We start from the raw sequence: 26,745 nt of genomic DNA, 5'->3' as shown, positions 1-26,745 counted from the left end.
CCTGGTCTGCAATCAACGATGAGTTTTCTGTCACTATAAGTTAGATTTTATTTTCTGTCACTATGAATTAGAATCATATACTATGTACTCTTTTTGTGTCCTGGCTCCTTTTGCTCAGCATGATATCACATCCATCCTCTCCTTCTTCCTTAGAAACTGCATCCTGGGCAATATCCCCAGCTGAAAGATTACACTTCCCAGCCTTCCTTGCAACTAGATGTAGCCATATGACAAAATGATGTCCAATGAAGCATAAATAGAAAAGTCATGTGAGACTTCTGGAAAAGCCTCTGTAAAAGTGAGGAGCAGACATCCTTTTCTTTTTCTTCTCCTTTCTCTTGCTGTTGCCCTGGAATGTGGACCTGATGGATGGAGCTCTGGCAATCATCTTGGAATATGTAGTGACCTTAAGGATGAACAGAAAAGAAAATGAGCCTGGGCCTTTAATGACACAGTGGAGCTGCCCTCCCAGCTTGGCTCTCTTCCTCTTAGTCTGCTTTTATATGAAAATATATACATATCTTGTTTAAGCACAAATATTTTGGATTTTTCTGTTATTTGTTGCTAAAAGTAATTCTAATTGTTCCATAAGCCTTAATACATTTTTAAATTATGCATTTTTTGATCAAAAATTAAATTGTAACATAAAAAATAAAAATTTATACTAAGATCTGACAAAAACCGTTTAAGAAAAACATTACAGGCTGGGGGCGGTGGCTCACGCCTGTAATCCCAGCACTTTTGGAAGCCGAGGTGGGTGGATCACCTGAGGTCCATTCGAGACCAGCCTGGCCAACATGGCAAAACCCTGTCTCTACTAAAAATACAAAAATTAGCCAGGCATGGTGGCATGCACCTGTAATCCCAGCTACCCAGGAGGCTAAGACAGGAGAATAGCTGGAACCCGGGAGGCAGAGGCTGCTGTGAGCTGAGATCGCACCACTGCACTCCAGCCTGGGCTTCAGAGCAAGACTCTGTCTCAAAAAAAAAAAAAAAAAAAAGAAAAAGAAAAAGAAAAACATTGCAGACCAATATCCCTCATGAACATAGATGCAAAAATTCTCAGCAAAATATTAGCAAAATGAATCCTCAATATATAAAATGAATATGCATGACCAAATGAAAAGTTGACTCAGCATTAACAAATCAATCAATGTCTATAGTCCCAGCTACTTGAGAGGCTGAGGCAGGAGGATCACTTGAGCCCAGGAGTGTGAAGCTGTGGTGCACTATGATCACGCCTGTGAACTGCCACTGCACTCCAGCCCAGGTAACATAGCGAGACTTCATCTCAAAAAAAAAAAAAAAAATCAATGTATTAATAATTCTCCACAGAATAAAAGAGAAAATCAAATAATCATCTCAATTGATGCAGAAGATGCATTTGACAAAATTAATATTCCCGTATGATAAAAATTCTCAGCAAACTAAGAATAGACAGGAACTTCTTCAACTTGACAAAGGGCGAATCTGAAAAAAATTACAGCTAACAACATAATTGTGAAAGACTGAATGCTTTCCCCTAAGATAGGGAACAATGAAAGGATAACTGCTCTGAACATATCTATGAAATATTGTGCTGGAGCCCCTAGAAATGTTTAAGGCAACAAAAAGAAATAAAAGGCATAAAAGATAGGAAAGAAAAAGTAAAACTTTCTCTAATTACAGGTTAAAATGATTATCTACATGGATAATCCTATGGAATCTAAAAAAAAAAAAAATCACAATCCTATAATTAATAAGAGAATTCAGCAAGGTTAAAGGATACCAGGGTAATATACAAAAATGAATATACTAGCAACAAACAACTGAAAATTAAAATTTTATAAATCCCATTTACAATAGCCTTGGAAAGCATGAAATATTTAGGGATACGTTTAATGAGTGATTTGTAAGACTTCTATGCTGAAGATTATAAAACATAACTGAGGCTGGGCATGGTGACTCATGCCTGTAATCACAGCACTTTGGGAGGCCAGGGTGGGTGTATGGATTGAGCGCAGAAGTTCAAGACCAGCCTGGGTCTCGAACAAGGTGAAACCCCATCTCTATAAAAAATACAAAAATTAGCCAGGCATGGTGGTGCACACCTGAAGTCCTAGCTACTCCAGTGGCTGAGGCGACAGAATCGCTTGAGCCTAGGAGATCATGCCACTGCACTCCATCCCACCTGGGTGGCAGAACAAGAACTTGTCTCAAAAAAAAAAAAAAAAAATCACTGAGAAAAATTAAAGAATATTTAAATACATGAATAACTGTATCACCGTCTATGAATAGTGAAGACTCACTATTAGCAGGATGTCAGTTTCCCCCACACTGATCTATAGATTCAATATAGAATCTATATTCACACAATCCTGGGTGAAAACAGCTGGAGTTTTTAGATATTGACAAGCTGATTCTGACATATAAATTTAGATAGAATTTTAAAAATAATACAATGAATCTAAAATAGAAAAAAATAAGACCAAGATTGTGACAGAGACACTCATGAGGTTCTGCAATAGCGCAGAGGAAGAAAGAATAGCTCTGATTAGGTGACTCAAGGGAGGCGCCTCAAAGGGGATGACTGAACAGCGCCAGTATCTGGGTGCTCAGGTAAGCATCTGAATTTTGGAAAAAAACAAACAAACTCCCTGCTTGATCCTGATTGAGAACTACAGGTTCAAACAAGGTGGTGCCTGTGGGGACAGAGAAGGGAGAGCAGATGGAAGAGAGGACGGATATGAACACCAACTGGACTTGGTGGAAGAAAAAAATCCAATTAACTCTGGTTTCCAGCTTGGGCAGCTGGGTGGGTAATGATTTCATATTCCAGGATTTAGAAAATGGAAAGCAGATTAGTTTTATGCATGGCAGTGGGGATGAGAGAGAGGTTGAGACAAAAATGATCTCCACACACCCTCCAGAGAGCTCAGAAACTCAGTCCCCCCAAGTGGGTCCAGCAGGGCAGAGAGCTGGAGACAGGCTGACCCCGGCTGCCCTTTAGATTTTGCCTCCATGGGGCAGACCCTGCTGCTGAGAAAGGTGTGCTCTGAGCATTTGTTGGACAGCTGCTGAATCTTAGGGCTCTGAGCTACTATAAAGCAATTTTCTCCATGGTGTTGTTGTTTAGCATAGACTTTGTTAGCCCCTAGACAATTGTCCCTCGGTTTAGAATGCCGGAACAAATTTGACCCGTGGAGTCTAGTTCCAGGATTCTACTCACATTGTTCCACTGAAGAGATTTTAATAAAGGGATATTTCCAGGGATGACAGCCAGGTTAGGGAGCTGACCAGGGATGTGGAGGCACCCAGGAGCTCTCCACAGTGGAAGCTATTACCACATGGAGGCCAGAAGGGGCAGAGGGAGAGGATGGTAATACTGAGGCCCAGTGGAGACTGGAGCCATAGAGGAGGAGCTGGGCTCCTGGAAGAATGCAGCGACTGCCAGGCCAAGCCTCTGAATCAAGGGAGCGCAGACAAAAAATACACCCCATCACCACCCTCCTTACCCCTCAGTCTCCAACGGGTGCCTCCCACTGGCTAATGGTGATTGGAAGCCAGCGATCAGGGGAGCATGAGCAAAGAAGAGTGACGAATGGACCAGGTGTGTGGGGTCAGGGGCAAGCAAGATACCAACACAGCCACACTGGAACACAGCCTGTGTAAAAGCAGGGGCATGGGTAACTCAGAGGAATAACAGAAAAACCATAGCACAGAAGTCAGGACTCTTGGATCCCCACCCCCACGCACACTGAGTGTCCTGGGAGGCATGCTGCTGGCATCTTAGGCCTCGACTGCTTTGGCTGCAAAATGAGTAGGCTGGACCATTCAGTTGAGTGAACACTGTGGCCTTCCACAGAGAGTCCCCTGACTCTGCTGTAAGTCAGCTGGCCCTCCCACCAAGCACAGACTGTGGCTCAACCCCAGGCAGACAGGAGTAGTGCTGGGCAAGGGGAGTGCCAGGGAGGCCTGGGACTGGCCAACATCTGGGACTAGAGTTGATGTTCCTTTTTCCAGCAAACCCATGGGACATGCAGAGTCAACCAGGGACTTTTCTTAAACGTACTTTTCACGGTGGTGAGGTACATTCAAAAAGAAACAAGAGTATTCATCTCCAGAGAGCAGCAGCTTCACAGACCTGTGTTGCTGTAGCTCCAAGTCCTGGTGCCCCCTGCTCAGTTCCTGATAACTGAAGATGAAACTTGAACAGCAAAAGGGAAGTCTCCTGTCTCCTATAGGGTATCAAATCCTGTTTCTAGATGGTTTCAGTTCTTAAAGACGCAGGATTCCATATTTTCTCACCCAATAAGCTGGAGGCAAAGAAGCTTCAGTGACCACCAACCACATTTGCACAGCCCTGGGGTGAAATGGGGCTGCACCGCAGAGCCTTTCTGGAATCCAGTTTGAAAGGGGGTCCCGATATTTCTAAAATGTGTCATCTTTCTCCTTATCAATGTAAAGAATTGGTCCAGGTAAGTGCACAGATTTGCTAAGTCAGCTCTGGGTCCCAGAGGACCTCTTAGTTTTCTACAATTTTCTACCTTCCTAGTTTCTACAGGGTCAGATGCCTCACAGGAGCACATACTAGTGTTTTCTTTTGCAGGTGGGAAGGGCCTGTTCACACTGGCTTCAAAGTCACTCACAGGCCGAGCTCAGGGAGTTGCTCGCTCCTTTACTGTGCCCCTGAAGTGTCCCTGGCCTCTGGGAGGACAGACAGAGACTGGGATCTTGCTGCCTTCAAAGTGTTTGGTCACAAATACATGTTCGAATATGTGTTCTGCAGTTTATTTAAAGAGGATAAAGGAGGGAAACAAGAACGACAAAGAGAAAAATAAGAAAAAGAAAAGGTGGAACAGGTGATTAGTAAGGGTTCCCAAGCATGTGGAAATACATAATAAACAAAGAAGGTGATGTGTCCCCTGAGGAAGAGGAAAGGGAAATGCTACCACAAAGATTTCACTGAGGCCCAAGGCATTTTTCTCCTTGAAGTCAGACACCAGACACTGGAAGAGGTGGATACAAGATGTTGTGGCATCTTTCACATCAGGACACAGTCATTTGTTTACTTATTTACTTAAATAAACAACAACAATATGGCCGGGTGTGGTGGCTCACACCTGTAATCCCAGCATTTTGGGAGGCTGAGGCAAGTGGATCATCTGAGGTCAGAAGTTCAAGACCAGCCTGACCAACATGGTGAAACCCCGTCTCTACTAAAAATACAAAAATTAGCCAGGCGTGGTGGCGCGCACCTGTAGTCCCACCTACTTGGGAGGCTGAGGCAGGAGAATTGCTTGAACCCAGGAGGTGGAGGTTGCAGTGAGCTGAGATCGTGCAACTGCACTCCAGCCTGGTGACAGAGTAAGACTCTGTCTCAAACAAAACAAAACAAAACAAAACAAACAAAAAAAACCCAACCGATATAATGGGATGCATGCCGTGATTCAGAGTCAAGGGAAGCACATGGGAAAAGCCTCTAAGCAAATTTGTCAGAGATCAAGAAGTCTTCTGAGGAAGCAGCGTCTAGCCTGTGCCCTAAAGGTGCTTAGGAGTTGGACAGAAATGAGGGGGAGGAATAGCAGATAGGAGGGCCTAATTCGGGATAAGGCAGCCCAGGACAGCGGAACAGGTGAGGTGGCCCAGGGACTCTCTGCTCCTTGGAAATTACACAGTCAATACACGATGCCCTGACTTTCTCGGTGTCTCTGTGCATTTGGGGATAAATAAACATCTTCCAAAAACACTAGCTTCATTTGACACTGTTTAAAAATATGTTTTTAAAAAGGCAAAATCATGCTCTTATTTATATATGAAATATACAAGTATTAAGACTTTTATTTATTGGAAATCATTAATCAATGAGGGAGCCAAGCGGTTGTAACCAGTTCAAAAGATAATCTGAAAAACAGGCATGTTTCCAGATTTGGAATATCAACATGAATGTGCAAATGGAGGCAATCTGGTCTTTCCAAGGGAGAGGAAGGAAAATAAATTGATCATCTACAGGAGGACATAATTTGCATGTCTATAGATAATGACTTTGCATTGTTATGAATCAGCTACAATTGACAGAGTTGTCAAAGCTCAAAGACACTGCAAGACTCTTATCAGATAACTTGAGGGGTGTCCTCTAGACAATGCATAGTTACCTCTTGCACATTTTCCCTACATGGCCAGCCTGTCAAATTCTCTTGCTTTTTGTCTCCTCTGGCCAGGACCACGGGTGATTTGTATACCCTCTGTGCACACATGATAAATGAAGTAATCCTAAGCAAATATTAAGGACTTACACGGTAATGATGTAGAACAGATAGAAATGTGATAACTGTATTTACAGCATTTAAATGAAATTAAAGTTAACAACTGAAGAGATTTGTGTCCTGTGTCTATTTCTGTCTCACATCTCCATCGTCATCATCAGCCTATTGTCACTTTCATCACTGTTATTACAAGGCCTTTCTTAAGCAACGTCTTCGCTAATTTATGGGAACTCCACATTTACAACAGGCAAACTGACCTCGATGATGAATTCTAGGAGCAAAGAAAGTAGGTTATATCCATGCTCTTAAATGGGGAAACAACAATAAGAAATTCATATCACAAATATGAAAGTGATTTTGTAGGGGTTGGAGTAGGGGTAAAGGCTTAACTGGGATGAAGATAACTAGGGAGGGAGTACCCATTCAGTCAGTCAGTCACCCAGATTTTTTTTTTTTTTTAGTGCTTACCATGTGCTAGGCATGGTGCTAAGCAACCAGGCATATAGGAATGAAGAAAACACTCTCTGACCTGTCGCTTACAATCTCAGTAGGCATGTTCCCTGTTCAGAACAGATGGGAAAGCATTAGATTTCCTCTAATCAAAATGATACAGGTCTGGAGGTGACATTTCAGAAGTGGTATGATAAGGGGGCCCTTTAAGGTGTATGTGAGTGAGGGATGTGTCTTTCCCTTGTGTGTCTTGTTTCCCCACGATGTACACAATGGGGACTTAACCTTTCATTGTTTGAACAATAATTTGTAAATGCATAACTAATCAGTATTTTAATTATTTTATATTATTAGCATTTATTTTTATAAAAATTAGTTTATTGAAAGTAATATGATTATTTATAATTTGCATAAATGATTAATATTTAGATATTTATAATTAATATGATTTATGATTAGCATAAATAATTTATTACTAATAAAGATTCCATATTCCAAATAGGAATTTGGAATTATTGGTAATTTGCAAATTAGCTGTAACAATTAAATAACTTCTGGGAGGTACTTTCATTTATTCTTTCCACTCTCAGCCTCAGGTTGCTGGCCGCCACTGGTGTTTCTCAAACTTTCTTGCTTTCTTAATTTCAGAAAGTACTGCCTGGTGAATTGAGCCTTCTCTGGGTTTGTGACATTCTGGAAGGTACTTTTTGGTCTTGCCATTAGCATGAAGGAAAGCCTAAGGAAGCTCTGTGAAAGCTGAGGATGCTTGGAAAATGGTCCTTCCTCTCAGGCTTCTGGGCTACAGTAATGATTACACATTGTCCAACAACCTGCCACCCTCAAGTTCAGACAACACAGGGGCCAATTCAGAGCACAGCAGAAGCTTATATCCTACACAAGGCAACTGAAAACTTAACCCAGTTCCAGATGAGTCTTGACGAAGAAAGGAATAGATAAGCAGCAGGTTATTAAGGGAAATCAGGGAAGTTCCAGAGCCCATCTCTGGCCTTTCAGGATGGTGTGGTAGAATGCAAACAATGGACTCTCCCTTGCACTTTCCCTCAGAGCTGTGGTTAGAATTCTGGTCTAGTAGCCTTTGTTCTGATCTGTGATGATATTTCTGGTCTTCTTAAGAATATCATACCAGAAAAAAGTGATGCTAGAACAGCCAAGAGAGCAGGTGAGCTATTTCAAGGGGCAGTTTGTAATGAACATAGCCTTGGACTTAGGGGTTCAAGCCCTTCAAGCATACCATGCCAAGCGCACCACCACTGCTAAATACAAACTTTTGGTGTGGGTCACGCTAATGGCCATGATGTCCATGGTGGTGGTGTTGACCACACCTATCTCCTTTGTCTCACACAGGTAAGGTGGGACACTTTCATCAAGGTGGTCCATTTCCAAATGGGCACTCCAGAAAAGTTCCCATGACTCCAAGCACACAGCAGTTTTCGGGCCTTGGTTGGCCACACCCTCAAACCTGAAATTATGCAGCATTATGGGAGTGTGGGGGAACTTCCCCCAGCACACCCTCTTGTGGATTCAGCAAAACCTCTCCAGGAGAAGGGATGAGTTAGATTCAGAGAACAATGATCCCCATTCCCTCCTTCCTTTTTCCATCCCTCTTTCTTTCCCTTCCTCCTCTGCATTCTTGCTTCTTTCTTTTTGCTCCCTGACTCTCTTCTACAAGCCTCCCTCATGCAGCATGGATGACCCTGCCAGGACTTCTTGGACCTCAAAGGAGGGAAGGTGTTTCACTGAGAGCTGGGGCATCCCTTTTTTTTTTTTTTTCTAGTTCTTGCTGGGGCAAAGCCCACAGCCCTGTGTCAGTAAATATCCCCCGGGTGGCGGAGACCCTAGCATTGGTGGGAAAGAAGAGAGGGGCTTTTGGGACTCTCGCTTTCCTCTCTGTTAGAGTCATCATTCTTTACCAAGATCTGGGGTCAAAATTGGGTCCTGACTACTGAATGGAAACCCCAAGGTTCAAGGCTGGCTGGTGCAATATAGGGCGGGATTGCGGACAGGAAGTGGTGTGACTGTGTGGGTGTGAAGGAAGGACTTCCTCCCTCTCTGACACTTTCTATGTCGAAGGGGCCTTTCTCAGGCTGCCTTCCTTCCAAACCCAGCAGGCAGCCACTCTGAGACTTGAGATACAGATGCCCAGCACAAGGCCTGGTGCCCAGCAGCAGTACAAATAGAACCACACAAATCCAGTCCTCAGCAGCTTGTCTACTCCCCTAGTCCCTCCTGGAAGAATACAGCACCTTCTCATGCTTATACTCTGCAGAAGTTTTACTTTTTCAGGTAGGAGTAGCCCAGGGGACATTTGTTTTTCAGGACTCTGGTCCCGTCTCCAGTTATCTCGGAGGGGACGTGACCCTCAGCACCATGGGCTGCCTTAGTTTTGGTTCTCTTCCTCCAAATGTATTGCTTTCACATTGAAAGTAGAGGCAGTCTTGATCCTCCCAAAATTCAAGCTCAACCTCAAGCTCAACACAGCAGCTAGGGAGGAGGACACCTGATTCAGTGGCTAATTTGAATAAAGTTCTCGATCACAGATAAAGCAATTAACATATTGCAGCAAAGCAGCTGGATCTGGGAGATATTCAGGAGACACAATGGACAGGACTTGGTAGATTAGCTTGGGAACATAGAGAAATCAATAGGTTTCTAGCCAGGTGGGTGATGGATCCTTGATTAAATAGGTAAAAACAGATTAAGAAGCATGTTTGAGGGGAAGACGATGAGATCATGAGTGTATCTTGGGCCACGTTGAGTCATTGAGTGGGATATGCCGTGAAACATCCTCTGAGAGACACCTAACAGGCAGCTGGATGGATCCACAGGGCTGCCCCCTAGAGAGATAACTGGGCTCTGGATACAAATGGGAAAGTTATCAGCGTAGAGATAGATGGTGGCTAAGAAGAAGCAGGTAGAACAAAGAACAAAGGTAAAAGCCATTGTCATAGGCTGTTGGGAAGTAAAGGAAAACAAGACGTGAGATGTGACCGTTAGATTTACTAACCAGAGCTTACTGGTAAACTCCAAGGAGGCAATTTCAGTGAGGGGGTGGGAGAAAAGGCTGGATCCTATGATAGAGCCTGACAGATATTCACCAAACCCAGTTCTTCCTCCTACTGAGCACTTTGCTAAATTTCATTTCCTGACCTCCCTTGTAGCTGGATGGGGCCAGGTGACCGAGTTCTGGCCATTGAACTGTGGGGAAGTGATGCACCGTCACCTGCAGGACATAGTCCTTTGCCTCATCCCGCATGGACCCTCTCCTCCCCAGCCTCCCAGCCAGAGTAGAGGGGCTGGGGGACGGCAAGGCCTTGAGGGTGCATAGCAAATGGAAGCTAGGGGACTAATGATTATGAGGTGGAGCCAGGGGATTACCTGAGGTCAGGCTGGATAGGGCTTACGGATAAGCAGGCCAATGGGGCCAGCAGGCCTGGACACCCTGGAGTTAGCAGTGGAGTAGGAGAGCATACAGTAGAACAGCAATGACCACAAGGGTCAGAGCAGGTCAGTGGACAGTCAGGACAGCTGGATTTTGGAAGTCGGGTCAGTCAGAGGGGTCCACAAGCCTGGAGAACTTGGAAGTTCTGCAGGATCAGGCTGAGACTCCTGCAGGGCCACAAATTCCTGGAGTTGAAAGTCAGCAGCAGCAAAACTCCTGCATGTGCCAGGCACACACTTCGTATGTTCCTACTCACCACTGCAGAGACCCCTGGGGCCCCGGCTCTAAGTCCACCACCACAGACAGGGTGCTCATCTGAACCGTGCAGAAGGAAAAACAGGCCACATTTCGACACTAGCTGAGCCACACTCAGTTTACCTCCTTGTTGCATCAACCTGACTCAATTCACAGAGGATCAGGTGGGAGACCACCTGAGGTCTCAGCCTTGTTCTGCTGCTCACCCATGGGGGACCTTGAGCAATCTCTTCCCCTTGCTGCACCTGAGCCCCTTCTCTGCAAAGTGGAGGGGTCAGAATGAATTATTTTAATGTCTCTTGTTCTAAAATCTTGCATCATGCTTTCTGCCCCTGAACTCCCAGCAGGCATGAGTTCTGTTTGCTAATAGCAGCCTTCCAACACTCCTGACAAGGGCAAGTTTGCAGCCTTCGGCCTGTGAGTGTTAGAGACCAGGCAGGCCTCCAGTAGGAAGGGGAACTCTCCCTAGGAAAGGGGGCGTTGAGAGGAGTAGCCCAGAGTCAGCAAGTCCTTCACGCCTGGGAGGGGGCTGCCTTCTATTTCTTTCTTGTTTCTTTTCTTCTTTAACCATCTACATTTACAACCAAGCACTTTCCTTTCTGTTCCCATTTCTTGTTCCCTTTATGATGGAATGGCTCCACCCTCCAGAACCACCTCTCTTCCAGGGAAAAAGAGAATTGGAGGATGGGAAGTGTCTTCCCGGTTGGCTTTCCTTGCTGGGGCCAACTTCAACCTGGCTTGGTTCTGCTTTTCCCAAAAGACGAGTCGGGCAGACAGGGCTTCTTGAAAAGAAATTGCTCTTCTCATCTACCCAAATATTTGTTTAAATAAAGAGACAAATTTCTCCACTCAGTTGTGACTCAGACTAATACTAAGTTTCTCCCCTATCCTACACCTACTATAGAACAAGAAGGTGGCCTGGGAGTGGATGGTGCAGTTGAGAAAACCAACCTGGAATAGAAAATGTCCCACGCAAGTCCAGCATGGGTGTGAGAGTTGGCCAAGGTGGAAGGCTGTGCAGAGCATGACAAAGACACGGGTCACACTCAGCATGCACCTTTGTGACCCAGCTGGGTCAAAGACTTCTGAAGGCCTAGAAGTGGCAAGGAAGTCCCATTGGTTTATGCTCCAACTCAGCCCCCTAAAGCCACCTCCCCTGTCTGCCATGGAGGTGGCTGTGGGAGAGTAGCCAGGCAGGGAAGCAAGACCCATGAGCCACAGAACACCCGGAGAAGACAGAAGATGACCTCTCCAGGAAAAGGAAGTGTATTGTGCCTCTAAATTCCAAGAACTGGAGAAGGGAGAGACAATAAGCATCTTTATTATCCAAATTCTAGAGGAAATGGCTCTGCATAACAGCAGAACCTAATAGCTGCCAGGGTGGATGAGAAGTCATTCCTGAGGGTGGCCTCCATGCTGGATCTGCACAAGGGCTCTGTGAGTCTTGTGCCTGTTGGATGCCGTGCTGAGCCCAGTCTGCAGGGGACACAGCTGGCTGGTCCTGGAGCTCCCAGGAGGAGGCCTGGCCACAGGTGCCCCCTGTATACAATTGTGAAGGGAAACCCTTCCTCCCTGGTATGAAAATGACCAAGCCTCCTTGTTGGGCAGAGGAGTGTCCTCAGCTTCATCGGGGCAAGCAGCCGGCCACGGGGTCTGGCCGGGGAGGCACTGGCACAAAGTTCAGAGGGCAGAGCAGCAGCGGACACATCTTCTCGTGCTCCTTCAGTGCCTCTGTCAGGTGCTTCAGCTCCTCTGTCAGCTTTCCGATCTCTCTCCGCAGCATGGTGTTTTCTTGCTCCAGGCACTCATATTCCTGGAGGAGACAAAGAATGGGCAACATCATTTCTGATGCGGTGTTCCCTTCCTCCGTCCTCCTGTGCTGCACTGCTTGCCTCTTGCCCATGAAAGCTGTCTCATTACGCATGTCCCCTCCACCACTCAGATATTCAGGTATTTGTCTATTTGATGAGTGTCTCTCCCCTCCCACTGGGAGAAACTATTTATTGAGGTATAACTTACATAAAATAAAATGTATCTATTTTAAGTATGATCCAGTGAGTTTTGACAAATGTATACACCTGTGTTGATCAATACACAGAACACTGCCATCACTCCAAAAAGCTCCCTCATGCCCCTGTGCAGTTAGTTCCCCCAAATGCTGATGTGCTTCCGAAGATCTCTGTTGGGTTCACAGCTATACTCCCAGCACCTAGAACAGTACCTGGAACACAACAAATGTTTGTTGATTGCACTAACCAACAAACGAAAACATCCCTTGCCTTGGCTTTGCTCCAGCACTCACCTGTTCAGTTTCCTCTCCATCAGAGCTTACAGAGGTGTAGAAGTGCAGGGGATCAGAGAGAACCCTTAGCCCAATCCACACAATGTAGAAACCATCCATATCCAACTTGTTCTGGGCACTCCTGCCCTCAATGGACAGACTGTCATTTCTGGGCTGCTCTACTAGAAAAATCCTCTTTAGGGGCCGAGCATGGTGGCTCAAGCCTGTAATCCCAGCACTTTGGGAGGCCGAGACAGGCGGATCATGAGGTCAGGAGATCGAGATCATCCTGGCTAACATGGTGAAACCCCGTCTCTACTAAAAAATACAAAAAACTAGCCGGGTGAAGTGGCGGGCACCTGCAGTCCCAGCTACTTGGGAGGCTGAGGCAGGAGAATGGTGTAAACCCGGGAGGCGGAGCTTGCAGCAAGCTGAGATCGCGCCACTGCACTTTAGTCTGGGCGACAGAGCGAGACTCCGTCTCAAAAAAAAAAAAAGAAAAAAGAAAAAAGAAAAATCCTCTTTGCTGGGCATGGTGACTCATGCTTGTAATCTCAGCACTTTAGGAGGTCAAGGTGGGAGGATCACTCAAGGCCAGGAGTTTGAGACCAGCCTGGACAACACAGTGGGACCCCATCTCTAAAAAAATTTTTTTTAATTAGCCAGGCATGGTGATGCACACCTATAGTCCCAGGTACTTGAGAGGCTCTGCCAGGAGGATTGCTTGAACCTGGGATTTCGAGGCATGCAATAAGCCATGATTACAGCACTGCACTCCAGCCTGGCTAACAGAGAAAGATCCCAACACAAAAAGAAAGAAAAGAAAGAAAAGAAAGAAAAGAAAGAAAGAAAGAAAGAAAGAAAGAAAGAAAGAAAGAAAGAAAGAAAGAAAGAAAGAGAAAAGAAAGGAAAAAAAGAAAAGAAAAGGAAGGAAAGAAGGAAGGAAAGGAGGAAAGGAGGAAAGGAGGAAGGGAGGAAGGGAGGGAGGAAAGAAAGAAAGAAAGACAGAGAGAGAGAGGAAGGAAGGAAGGAAGGAAGGAAGGAAGGAAGGGAGGGAGGGAGGAAGGGAGGAAGGGAGGGAGGGAAAAGAAAAGAAAAAGCTCTTATTTGTACTGATCCAAACTCTCCCACTTTCAAATGTACCTATTGGGCTTGGTTCTATTTAATAGAACCACACCTAGTAGATCCAATGCTTTTTTCAACATCGCACTTCTTGAAATGTTAGGATACAGCCCTGTACCACTTCCCTTTATGTATTCTCTGAGCTCAGTTGTCTCAGGTCCTCTGAGTTCCTTGCATCAGGTTTTTCTTTGCCCTTCTGGGGACTCTCACCAACACACACTCCAATTTGCCAGAATATCTCAGAAAATGTTGTTCCCAGGATGCAATGCATGGTTCTGGAGACCATGCCAAGGGTAAATGTGTGGCAGTGACCTCTCCTGTGCTGGGCCCAAGCTGCTGAGGATTCTCCCTGAGCCTGCAGAGAAATGCAAGATTTGTCTGCCTGTGCTGCTTCTTTGTCTGTCCTTGGATGATGATGGATGATACGGGGCTTAAGGGTACGGTTTTACATCCATCTCAACTGAATTTCATTCCTTATTTGGACATCTTCCAGCCCAGCAAAATTGCAAAATCTTTTTGAATCTCAATTGCATTGTCTCATGAATGATGATAGCATACAGCTTGAAGCCATCCACTAACTTAACATGCAGGTCTTCCTTTTCTTCATCCAAGTCATTAATAAGTTCTACAATAAATAGCCAATAGCAGAGCTCTATGGCATGCTAATAGAGACCCTCTCTAGGCTGGCAATCTCATTTAAATCTTGCTGAAATGTTTTCATTCATTTCTAGTTTATAGTAAGGCTTTGTTGTATCATGCACACCATGCATTTCCCAAGCTCAGGGCCCAATTGTGTTACTCTTCACATTTTCTCTCTCAGTAGTAATTTTAAGGGAGTATCACTAAAGAAATCTGATCTTATAGTCCCCAAAGACACATGCAAATTATCAATCCTGCCCCTTTGCTCATGCAGTTATCCTCAACTGGACTGCCTTCCTCCTTTTCTGCGTGGGTTCAGCTCAAGCCCACCACCTCCAGGAAGACTTCCCTGACCACAGTACCTACAGGAACCACATCTTTTATTATGTGTTCTATTCTATTTTGTATCATATTCAATCTCACTCATATTAAGTAATGTCTCTCCCCAAAGATCAGAAATGTAAAGGACCTAGGAACTTCTGCTACTCCTCTCCTCTACCCCCGCCTGATGCACCACACCACCAGCATCTACATGCTCAGTGATTCCTCAGCCTTCATCCTCTGCTTTTTCTTTAACTCCATCCTTTCCTTTCATAATGGACTCTCGGCATCTTCCTCCCTTTCAGAAGCAAGGGGTCTGGCGGGGCTGCCTGTAGAGTCTATCTGAGCCATTCCCCAGGCAGGCTCCCAGCGTGTTCTGGAGCACTCTCCAGGGCAGCAGGCTGTTCTGGGGCCATGTGGCTTCACCAGTATACCGGCCCCATTCTGCCTCCATCCTCCTCCCTGCCTCCCACTCCCAAGCCCTCATGCCCTCCTCTGGCCTCTGCACAGAGTCACACATGTGTCCGCAAACACACACACTTTCATACACACCCAGCAACAAGCACTCCATGCGCACATGGGACACATCTCGACACGACGACTCGGATACACAGCCGACACATCACACGACATCGTCTGCAAACACATATTCACTCTCATATACACACTCTCACACATGTACACACTCACACACAGTCACACACTGTCACACAGTCATACACACATACACACACCTCACACACTCAGTCACACACACTCACAGACTCACATCCACACTCCACACCTTCACTTTCACATAAGCACTCACACTCACACACACTCCAGCCTGCAGCTGGAAATGCCTTCACTTTCAAGTAAAACGGAGAGTATGTTTGAGTAGTTCCAACATGTGAACATTTTAAGTAGATTCCGAAGGACAAGAAGCCCTCTTCCTTTGGTAGAATATTCCAAGCTGCCTTTCTACATATACTGAATTCCACAGCAAGAGGCTCTGAGCTTCGCGGCTTTGTCTCTGGAAGCCGTGTGCGCAGCCCTGTGGCCTGAGGCTTCCCTGAGGTCCCCTGCCCTCCCCCAACCCCTGCTCAGAGTCGTCAGAGCTTCCCGTCACAGGTGCCCCACGGGCCCCTCATCTGCCTTCTCCACAGGGACTTTCTCTTCCAGGATTTAAGCTTTACTTATAAACTGGCTGAGGGACTTTTATTGAGCTGAGAGAATAACAAGAGAAGAAGTCAAAATCTTTAGGTGAGACCAGTCCTATGAAAATAAAAAGAGGAGCTGGGAGGGAAGAAAGAAGAGGCCAGAGAACACCGAATAGCAGCAAAAGGGGGAAGAAATGAAACCCACCTCACACCCAGAAGAAATTCCTGGAGTAAACGCAAACCAAAAGCAAGCAAAGACCATTAAACCCTTCATTATTTCCAAACATATGACCCGTCTAGCTCTAATTCTGCCAAGTTCCAAATCCTTTGCTACAGGAGGGTTTGAGGTTGCTGTACTCCCTCTCTGGGTATTTGCCGGGACAGTTTCAAAGCAGACACCTAAAAATTAGAGGTGGTGAAATCACTGTGGATCCCAGTTCTGCCTCAGAAATGAAGCTGCCTAAGGCAGTGGATCTCAAGTAGGGCAACTGTGGCAGTCAGCAGGGGACACTGGCAGTGTATGGAGACAGTTTGGGTTATCACAGCTGGTGGGGGGTGCTACTACATCATGTGGCTAGAGGACAGGGATGCTGCTCAACGTCCAACAGCACAGAGGACAGACCCCCAACAACCAGGAATTATGCTGCCCCACGCATCAACAGTGTTGAGGCTGAGAAACCCTGTTCTGGGCATCTAGGAGCAAGTGACTGGGATCAAGGGGCTGCCTAGGGATACGCAGGGTCCAGGGTGCCTCTGAGGCTAAAGACAGGATCAAGGACTGGTAAAGAAGTGAGCAGAGATGACAACTACGGTGATAAGGAAAGAAGTAGGAACAGGCCACCAGGAGGCCACAGCCACACACAGACCCCATTTCACAAATTAGAAAACTAAAGCTCTGAGAGGTACAGTGACTTTTCCAAGGTCACACAGACTTGGGATCTGACTCCTAACTTCAAGGTCCACTGCAGCTCTCTTGTAGCATCAACAATTCTGCGTTTGGTTGGCAGGGCCTGGGTCCAGATTTCCCCATGATGGTTACCAGAAGTAAGAGGCTGTAAGATCTCAGTACTTTAGAATAAGTCTACTCCCAAGCCTTCACTGATGCACTTCCCAGCAGAAAAACTGTGTTACCAGCAAGGGCTGTACAAATGAGTGTCATAATCAGTTTCTAAGCCACACGGGTGCTGGCATGAAGCTTCCTCTTAGAACATGCAATATCTGAAAAAACCATGGCGACTACACAACACAATCACATTGCCCAAGTCATTCACCAGTTTGTGACATTTGGGGCTCCTCAGGATGGCACTGCTGCTTTCCTTTTCTGACTCAAAATTCTTTCTCAGTCTTACACCTTTGGGGTGTCTGGTCGAACCAGTCTGACCCACTTCTGAGCCACCTTTCAGCCTGGGTGAGAGGAGACCCTGCCTATTCACTTTGGTTCTCATTTGTCAGTGTGGACTTTGGCATGCGCCTAGTGTTCAGAGATGAATGCAGGTCGAAATCCCCACGGGAGGTGTGAGCGGGTTGGAGGGATGATTTGAAAGCCCACAGTGAACTCTGAGGTCTACAGACACATGTTAAGAACCGCTTCTCATCACCGTAGTCCAACTGCCAGCAACCACTGCCCAGAAAACTCTATGTGAAGGGGAACCCCAGCCGCTGCCTCTCTGGCTTGGCCTGTGCAGCCTTTTCCCCCATCCTCCCCTCCACAGAGGTCTCGCCTTGACGGACACTCCTAGGCCTTTGGAGATGGAGAACAAGGAGGGGAGGGAGGTGGCTGAAAAACTCCTAAGAGCTGCAGTTGGAGCAAGTTTCTCAGGGCGTTGGAGGCAACAGAGGCTCAAGTGCTCACTTGAGCAGCACATACACTGAAATTGGAATGACACTGGGATTAGCAGGGCCCCTGCGCAAGGATAACATGCAAATTCATAAAGTGTTCCATATTTTTTTAAAAACCCAGGAAGACGAAAGAGTAAAAAACAACCCAAAAAACCAGAGGCTCAAGTGCAGGTGGAGTATGTGAGTGAGGTGAGCAGAGAAAAGTGGAAACTCTTGTTGCCCAGGCTGGAGTGAAGTGGCGCAATCTTGGCTCACTGCAACCTCCGCCTCCCAGGTTCAAGCGATTCTCCTGCCTCAGTCTCCCGAGTAGTTGGGACTACAGGCACACGCCACCATACCCGGCTAATTTTTCTATTTTTAGTAGAGACGGGGTTTCGCTATGTTGGCCAGGCTGGTCTTAAACTCCAGGCCTCAGTTGATCCACCCACCTCAGTCTCCCAAAGAGCTTGGATTACAGGCATGAGCCACTGTGCCTGGCCAAAAAGTGGAAACTTTAAACACGTTTGCTCCAAATATCCCCCCTCACGATATGCAAGAAATGCAACTAAAGAGCTTGAGTTACTTTGAGATATTCAGAAATGCAATCCCTGCAGTGTGGGATAGAGGAACAGATGAAGAAAGCCCTTTGGATGCACCACAGTCTCCAGGGAGCAGCAGGCAGTGGCTGTCAGTGGCTGTTTTCTGGGCCCTCTGGTGTCTCCCAATGAGCTGGCCTCACTCCAGATTTGAGGAGGAGGTTCCTATGCATGGTGTCCCCATGCTAGATTGGCCTGGGAGGTCCAGGGGTCCTAACGGGCTGTCATGACCAGAAGCAGTGTGCAAGGCGCTCTGTGCTCAACTCACTGGAGCTTGGCAAAAGGGTTCTTTACACCATTTTTAAACCAGATACCTTGCCTCCAATAGTAGATTTAATCATCCAATGATCCCTACAGCTACAATGCTTTCCTAGAAGGAACAGGGAAGGGATTACTCACATGGTGGGTAATGATTCGGTTCAGAAATGATGTTCCTCTGGTTCTGCAGAAGGTTTGGGATATATTTCCATTTTCCTAAGCCAGTCGCCTGCTTCCTCACATCCACTTGTGACCAGTGACACTTGTGTGGAGATAGTGAAGCTAAGGTGAGGGCTACAGCTCTGGGGTCTGTATACAGGTGGAGCCGCTGTCCTAGCCTCTTTGACCCTGTGTTTCTCAATAAAACTGGCCTTGCTGAGGTGATCTGCCAGTGGTGTGTAATCCTGACCCATTCCTTCAGCCCCACAGAGAGAGAGGGGAAGGGGGTGCTCTTCCATGGAGGGTCTGGGCTTCAGATCAACCCGCCCCATTTCTGGAAAGGGCAGCTGGCACGACTGTCATGCAACACAGTCTCTGGGTTGGAAAGCAGGCCAGGGACCCTACAGAAGGGGTCTCCACCCCACAGTTCCAAGAGGGATCAGATAGGGGTAAACGTGGCACCACTCTGAAGTTCCCAGGCACCTGGTTTACTCCGTTATCAAACGCAGCAGTGACAGAAAGTGCGAGAGAGCCAACACTTCATACAGGTACTTTTCTTGATACCGTGGTAAAGTTCTGTATTTACGTTACCTTCTGTGGTAGGCAGCATAATCAATCCACCCCTCACAGAAGTCTACATTCTACTCTCTTGAACCTGTGACTATGTCACCTTACATAGCAAAAGGGACTATGCGGATGTGATTAAGAAGCGTGAGATGGGGAGACTATCCTGGATTATCCAGGCAGACCCAATGCAATCCTAAGGGTCCTTGTAAGTGAAAGAGGGTGTCGGGGAGTCAGAGAAGATGTGACAATGGAAACAGCACCAGAGTAACGCAGCCTGAGAAAGATGCGACTGGCCATTGCTGGCTCTGAAGATGGAAGGAGACCATAAGCCCAGGAACACTGAAGCCTCCGGAAGCTGGAAAAAGCAAGAAAACGAATCTTCTCCAGAACCTCCAGAACGAAGGCAGCCCTGCTGCCATCTTCATTTTGACCCAATGTGACCTACTTCTGATGTGTGACTGCCAAAACTGTAAGACAGTGTAAGATAGTAAATGTTAAACCACCCAATGTGTGACAGTTTGTTTCAGCAGCAGTAGGAAATTAACATCCTTTCCTTGGGAAATTCCAGGTTTCCCACCGACAGGCAAGGCATGAGATCTTCCTCCTCTCTTTGTGACCCAATGGCAATGCTTGGTATTTGTGAAATGGATCTACTTGACCGTGCTCCATGAAAGATCTTGTCCAAGATCTTGTCCTCTGGATACATATTCAGTCCAGACTTAAACTGATGTTTTTAAAACTAGTTTTTAAAAATATTAATGCACCTGGCTGGGACTAGGAGCTTCTTCAGGAGTAACACCTTGGCCATCCAGCAGCACATGTGGTCTGAATATAGGGCCATGCACTAACTGGGGGCCACAGGTCCCCTCTGGGGGCTATTTTGGTAACATGATGCTAGAATCACAATTGCTTCAGGAGCAAGGGGGAAGAAAGAAAGGAGGCAAAGGGCATTACCATTCTTCTGTGGAAATTCTTCAGGATGAAGGCTGGGAGGGACCTTCCGTGACACTAGTCTAGAGATCCTAGCCTCCTTCGAGGGCCCAGCCTTCTTACTTCAGGAAAGAATCTGACATTTATGATTTATGCCACACTGTGAATTTATATCGGAAGGTCACCTCTCTGTGGAGTATGTGCATTCTAAATTTGTTCTTTGTTCATTGTTAGAGTTTTAAGATTGCCCTTTTCCTCTCCTCTCCCCAACACACCTCAGAGTCTCCATGCTGCCAGTGCCCCAGAATGGCCTTGCTGAGACAAGCATGGCAGGAGACCTAGCACAATGCCTCATGGCTGTAATTCCAACACTTTGGGAGGGCAAGGCAGGTGGATCACTTGAGTCCAGGAGTCTGAAACTACCCTGAGCAACATGGCAAAACCCCATCTCTACAAAACTACAAAAATGGCCGGGCGCAGTGGCTCATGCCTGTAATCTCAGCACTTGGGAGGCCGAGGCGGGCGAATTATGAGGTCAGGAGTACGAGACCAGCCTGGCCAACATGGTGAAACCCCGTCTCTACTAAAAATACAAAAAATTAGCTGGGCGTAGTGGCGGGCACCTGTGGTCCCAGCTATTCGGGAGGCTGAGGCAGGAGAATCTCTAGAACCCAGGAGGCAGAGGTTGCAGTGAGCCGAGATTGTGCCACTGCACTCCAGCCTGGGCAACAGAGTGAGACTCTGTCTCAAAACAAACAAAACAAAAGACAAAATTAAGGGCAGAGGTGGGAAGATTGCTTGAGCCTGGGAGGTGGAGGCTACAGCAAGCCATGATCATGCCATCGCACTCCAGCCTGGGCAACAGAGCAAGATCCTGTCTCAAAAAAATAAGAAAGTATGGCAGGAAAGAGCTAAACTAAAATCTTTAATTATGCACACCAACCCCGACAAAGACAAGAACATGGAACGATGGCCCATTCCAATCAAAAAGATCCTCGGATGCTTTTGAGGCCAGTTCCTGGTATGGCGCAGCCCCAGGTCCCAACTGCAGGATTATGCAGGTGTACGCATGAGGGTGGAGGGAAAAGGAATGGCTTAGGATAAATCCTAGGCTTCTGATTTGAGTGATGAGAAAGATGGTTCGCTCCATTAACTACGGTTTGAAGACAATGAGAAGAGAAAGTCTCCGGGTAAATGGATAATAACACTCCTTTATGGATGTGGTACATCCAGCAGCCTGCAGTGGACCCATGGGGAAACAGCTCAGCAGACGCTGAAGTTATGGGGTCTAGGATCCAGGACAGAGGGCCTGCCTGGAGTAATCAATGTTGGGAGCTGATGCTGGGAGAGCAGATTAATAGATTAAGTTTCCTAGGGTGAGAAAAAAGAAAGGGCAGAGTTTGAAACACTCATCACCACCAACATTTAAGGAAATAGAGGGTAGAAGGCTAACAAAGAAATGGAGAAAAGAAAATTGGTGAAGAAGATCAGGAAAACTAGGAAATGTGGTCTTTTAGAAGCAAAAGAGGGGAAAGCTTTAAGAAGAGATGGGTCCAAAGTGTCAAATGTTCTAACAAGGTAAAGGATGATGAGACCAGAAAGAGGGTCCTGGATAGGGCAGTGCCAGGGCACAGGTGGCTGCAGTGGGAGCAGCTTCTGTAGGGGGTGTGTGTGTGTACATATGCACGTTGGGTACATGTGTGGATGTGTGTGTCTGTGTGCGCATATATGTGTGTCAGGTGGAGAGGAGGTAGCAGAAATTAAATCACAGAGGATTGGGGAATAACCAGGAACCGGGGACACAGAGACAATAGGTGTAACTACTCTTTTTTAAGAAGCAAGGAAGTTAAAGGATTACTTTGGAGAAAAAAAAAAAGCAAAACAAGAAGCAAGGATGTAAGGGAAGGAAAGAAATGGAGCAAGAACTTGAAAGTGAATCAGGGTCCAGAAGACGCTTTGTTTTGTTTTATAATGAAAGAAACTTGAGCATGAGAAGCACCTGGTAGATGAGGGAGGAACGAACATGTGTGTGAGCAAACAGTGAGAACACCCTGGCAGAAATTAGATATGAGTGTTGCTGAAATCGTGATAAAGAGAACAGTGATGTCATCACCGCCACTCCCGTGCAAGGGCAGAGGTGGTGTGGCTCTCAGGTGGCTTGTCCCTACCACGGTCTCACCTCATGGAGCTTGTCAGCCTTCTGGGTCTGCTTCTTCCGACTTCTCTGAGCAGCAACTCGGTTTTTTTCTCTCCTTCGGACCTTCCTGTCATCATCCTCAGGGCTCTGGGGAAAAACATTGGGTGGGCGTGATGTCGTGGCCCCTCGCATTACCCTTCTCTGCCCTGTCTCGTCACTCAGCGTTGTTCACAGAGCTTCACCATTTGCTTTGCAGTAGACAGCAGCACTAGTTGCTACACCAATGGGCTCACAACAGCCCCTTGCCCAGGAGCACTCACCATGTGAGTGTGTGAAGTGTGTGGTGTGACTGCTGTTTAAAAGATGAGGAATAAGAAACTCAGAGGGGTTAAGGACCTTGCTCCAGGTATTACAGCCACCAAGTGGGTGAGTGGGAAGTGGAACTCAGGTCTGTTGGTCTCCAAACCAACGTTCATAAACTTCTAGCCCACAGGGCGTGTGCCTGGAAGAGCTGTGGTGTCAATGTTGTCCATCTGAGACTGGAAAGCTGGGCGGGGGCAGGGGGCGGTGGAGAGATCTGCTATCTGGAACTTGCTGTTGGGCGGTGGAGAGATCTGCTATCTGGAACTTGCTGTTTGCCAGTCCTTACACCACCACGCATGAAAGGTACTTTTGATGCTGCATGCAAATCATGATTACACTTATAACTAATTGCAACCACATAACTCTACCAACACACCAAAAGATCTTAAACTCCACTGACAATGTACTTATTTGAACAATGCTTGGCTGACATTTTGTTTCAGAAGTCAGAGTGAATCAGAAAGCAAATTTTTGATGTGCCTTGAAAGCTGTTAGCTATATGTAAGATTTAACCAAATTCAGTCAAATCCCTCAAGAGTGATCATGAAACAGGCAGGCGGGAAAATGTACCGACTGTGGTAAAAACACTTCAATCAGCTATAGAAAACATGAAAAAGTAGAGCAGTATTTGCTTTCTAGAACTCCATGAGGAGACACCACCAAGCGGGAAAAATACCACACTTACAGAGTTTAAGAGCCAAGAGGTACAAATACAGGAAAACCACTCAGTTATTAATATTCATGGAATGCAAATATTAATAACACAAAAATGGATATTTTCAGTTATCATTTGATCTTGTCCTGTATTCCAAATAAGACACACATCTTCCCAAGTTACTACAGGTAAGAATTTTTTATAAGGGTATAAAAAGGAGAAGAATAAATAACATACATAGCAAATAGAAGCTTAAGGGAACAGAGACAAAGTATGAAAATACCGTCTTCTAGAGAGGCAAAGAAGTCTTGATAAACAAAACCAGAACATTACAGGGGAATATGTGGTTAGAAGACAGCTCTTTAGCTTTAGAATCACACCGATCCTAGTTTTGTCTCTTAGTGTCAACATGGCCTTGTGTAAATGGTTTAAATTCTCTAAATTTTCAGTTTTCTCATTTATTGCAAACATAATTCATTCATTCTTTCAATACGTATTAACTGAGCACCCACCATGTGCCAGACACTGTCCCAGACACTGGGGATACAAGCCCTAAACAAAGGGTCAGTGAACTCTGCAGACTTAGTGCTAACAGCCTATTGCTTAGGATTGGGATACGATGAAATGAGATTTTGTCCTAAAGCTCCCAGCACACAGTATGCCCTCAAGAAGTTACCTGCCTTTGTTGAAGTTCCTACTTAAAAAAAATATGTATTCTGCATAGTGCTTTTCATGCCTCTGCTCTCCGTAATCAAAAAGTCACTAGCACAAGAAAGCAGTCTGCATACTGCCCTCGGGGAGCTGACTCTAAACTGGACTCATCACCATGATCACACCTGCCAACCCAGCAGAAACATTTAGTCAAGACAGAAAGAGGTGAACAAAAGTTAGAGATAGTATTACGTTATTAATCGTATCTGATTCAATCTCAAAGATCCTGAGAGATCGATGTTATTATATTCATTTTACAGATGGGGAAACGGAGGGTCGGAGAGGTTAAACAAATTGCTCAGGGGTGCTCAGCCTGTGTGTGGCAAAGCCGAAGCCCAAACTCAGATCTCTGTGACACTCCAGCGTCACCTGACATCTGCCCAGCGCTGAATTGGGAAGGTGGGGAGTAAGGATGAAAAGATCCAGTCTTCGTCGTAAGGCAGGTGGCCAAGACCCAGGCAAAGTTTCCAGATGGCCGTCCCTGTGGCCAGCCTGGTCTGTTTCCTGAGTGCTCAGCTGTAAACGTTGCTAGGGGACAGCGGACTGGGAAGGGGCAAAGGGTTTTCACCAGCTGGGGGCGGAGTCGGCCCTTTGTAGGTCCCCCCCGCCCAGGCTGACCAGTCCCGCGTTCTCCATTCCCGCGGCAGCCCACCCCCGGGGAAGCCCAGAGGGGCTACAGGCACGGGCGGTGGTTAGGTAGTCGCTGGCTGCGCGAGGATGGGGCGGCCCCCAGGGCAGTGCGGAGCCCACGTGCAGGGGAGCACCGGCCATGCCCGGCCCAGCCAGGCGTGGGCGCCCTCGGGCTTCTCCTCCCAGAGGGCGCAAGAGCTGGCGCAGGAGCCATTCCAGGCGCCGCGGACACTGTGCGCACGCCGGGGTCCCTGGCTCGCCCCCACGCCCCCACGCCCCCACACCCCCCACATCCCCACGCCCTTACCTCTGCTTGTCTCCGGCCGCACCAGCAACCTCTGCACCTCCGCAGTCACCACCACGGAACTCCGGCACCCACCTCCTCGCCCCCCCGCGGCGCGCCGGTTCCCCGCACCCCACGACCCTCCCTGAGCCTCCCGCCCTCTACCTGCGGCTGCGGCTGCGGCTGGTTCCCCGGCGCCGCGACGCTCCTCTGCAGGACGCTGCCGGCGGCCGGGAGCCCTTGCGACATGCCGGGCGCTCCTCCGGCCCGGCCCGCCAGCGCGCCCTGCCCACGGGGCTGCCTACGGGCGCTGTCCCGCCGCGGGCATCCTCGTGCCGCACCCACGGCCCCGCGCCAGCCCCGCCCCCTCGGGCTTCCCGCTCTCCCAGCTCCTCCGCGCGTGGGCCGGGTGTCCCAGCGCGCCAGTCCCGGCAGAGGTCCTTCCCGTCCCACTTCTGCCCCGCCCTCCTTCTCCCACCCCCGCCTCGTTTCCTCCTCTGCCCGCCCTCTCTCCGCACCTCGGGGTCCCAAATCCACCCCTGCTGCGACTTTCCGCCGGCGCCCCGCGCTTCGTGGAAGTCACGTGGTGGCTCTGAAACCCCAGAGGGAACGCGAAGCCCACCCACGCGAAGCGACGCCCCGGTGGGTGGGGGCCAGGGGGGCGCCATGCAGCCTTTGGGGTCCTTCGGCCGCTACCGGGGAACTCAGGTTGAGAAACACAGTGGGTGTTTTGGGGTCGGTGGTTTTTTCCCGGTCCCATCGCGGCATCTTCCTGCGCCTCAGCCACGCCCTGCGCCCGCCCCCCGGCGCGGGGGTCACAGTCCCAGGGCACTTTCTCCGCGGCGATCAGTCATCCGGGTGCCACTCTGGCTCCTCCAGCGGCCCCGGAGCCGCGGCTCTGGGGCGAGGACGCCGGCTTCACCGAGTCCCACCGCGCACCCCGAGCCACGGGCGCCCCAGGGACTCTGCAGGGAGCGCCTGCCCTTCTCGTCCCCGGTCCGCAGGGCTGTGGGAGGGAGCGAGGCGGGGCGGCCCCGAGCGTGAATTCCCGGAGCGGAGGGTGGGCAGGGGGAGGGTGTCCCGGACAGAAACGGTGCTGGGCTTCCCTGAGAGCGAATCTGCCACGTGGGACGTCACTAGTGACACGTTTGGGGATTTGGACCTGCCATTTCACGGTTAAATGGCCCAGATCCTTTTTCTCTTTCAAGATTTATCCACTCCTGCCAAACTGGGGACCCGGTTGATATAGGGCAAGTCCCTGTCCACCTGCCTGCCCGTCAAAAGATGGAAGCCAAGACAATTACACGTGGTCCTAGCAAAGGAAACACTAGCGGCCACAGGCTGTGGTCTACATGCTGTGAGCACCGGGAAAAATAACCGCGATTCGGGATGGGCGGGTGGGAACCAGACCAGAAGGGCAGAAGTGCCTACCAAGTGTGGTCGCTTGGGTCTTCAGGTTTGTGGCCAGTAGTGGGCATCGGGGACAGGCATTTCCGATGCCTTTTTAAATCTTAAATGAGTGCACGTGCCCCCCGACAGGATTTAAGACCCACTCTTGCAAAAGCTTTGGGAGAGCTTGAGTGAACCTGGCTTCCTGGCGGCCAGCAAGAAAGCAAACTGAGATTCTTGTCTGTGTGATGAGAAGCTTCGGCCAACTGAGAGGTAGGGAGGAAGACAGAGGGTGGACGCAGCCCTTTAGAGGTGCAGAGCCACACTCACTCCACAC

At 47.9% G+C, this 26,745-nt stretch overlaps 1 protein-coding gene and 1 non-coding gene across 3 annotated transcripts; one reads left to right on the top strand and one right to left on the bottom strand.

Annotated features, from left to right (window-relative positions):
• Positions 1-11,713: 11,713 nt before the first annotated feature.
• On the bottom strand, positions 11,714-26,010 carry BATF3 (basic leucine zipper ATF-like transcription factor 3). 2 transcript variants are annotated; one of them, XM_009199027.4, is made up of 3 exons: positions 25,538-26,010; positions 22,420-22,524; positions 11,714-12,223 (listed from the first exon to the last, which is right to left on the bottom strand). In XM_009199027.4, the coding sequence occupies exons 1-3, from the start codon at positions 25,685-25,687 to the stop codon at positions 12,035-12,037; spliced, it is 444 nt and encodes a 147-aa protein (XP_009197291.1). In that variant the 5' UTR covers positions 25,688-26,010; the 3' UTR covers positions 11,714-12,034. The 2 variants fall into 2 exon arrangements, with proteins under 2 accessions (XP_009197291.1, XP_009197292.1); XM_009199028.3 differs by lacking the exon at positions 25,538-26,010 and adding an exon at positions 25,185-25,469.
• LOC116272028 lies at positions 17,757-17,860 on the top strand. The gene has a single exon (XR_004180751.1). It is a non-coding gene; the product is annotated as a U6 spliceosomal RNA (small nuclear RNA).
• Positions 26,011-26,745: the final 735 nt, after the last annotated feature.

This window comes from Papio anubis, chromosome 1 (assembly GCF_008728515.1).
Source record: "Papio anubis isolate 15944 chromosome 1, Panubis1.0, whole genome shotgun sequence".
NCBI classification, from domain to species: Eukaryota; Metazoa; Chordata; class Mammalia; order Primates; family Cercopithecidae; genus Papio; species Papio anubis.
The sequence above is the reverse complement of the archived record's forward strand: the minus strand, read 5'-3'. Positions and strand labels throughout refer to the sequence as shown.

Coding starts and splice junctions, on each gene's coding strand:
- BATF3 (XM_009199027.4), bottom strand. CDS start 25,687: ATGGCGCCCCCCTGGCCCCCACCCACCGGGGCGTCGCTTCGCGTGGGT. Junction 22,525..25,537: donor GGTGGATTTGGGACCCCGAG/GTGCGGAGAGAG, acceptor GTTTTTCCCCAG/AGCCCTGAGGATGATGACAG. Junction 12,224..22,419: donor AGGCTGACAAGCTCCATGAG/GTGAGACCGTGG, acceptor TGTCTCCTCCAG/GAATATGAGTGCCTGGAGCA.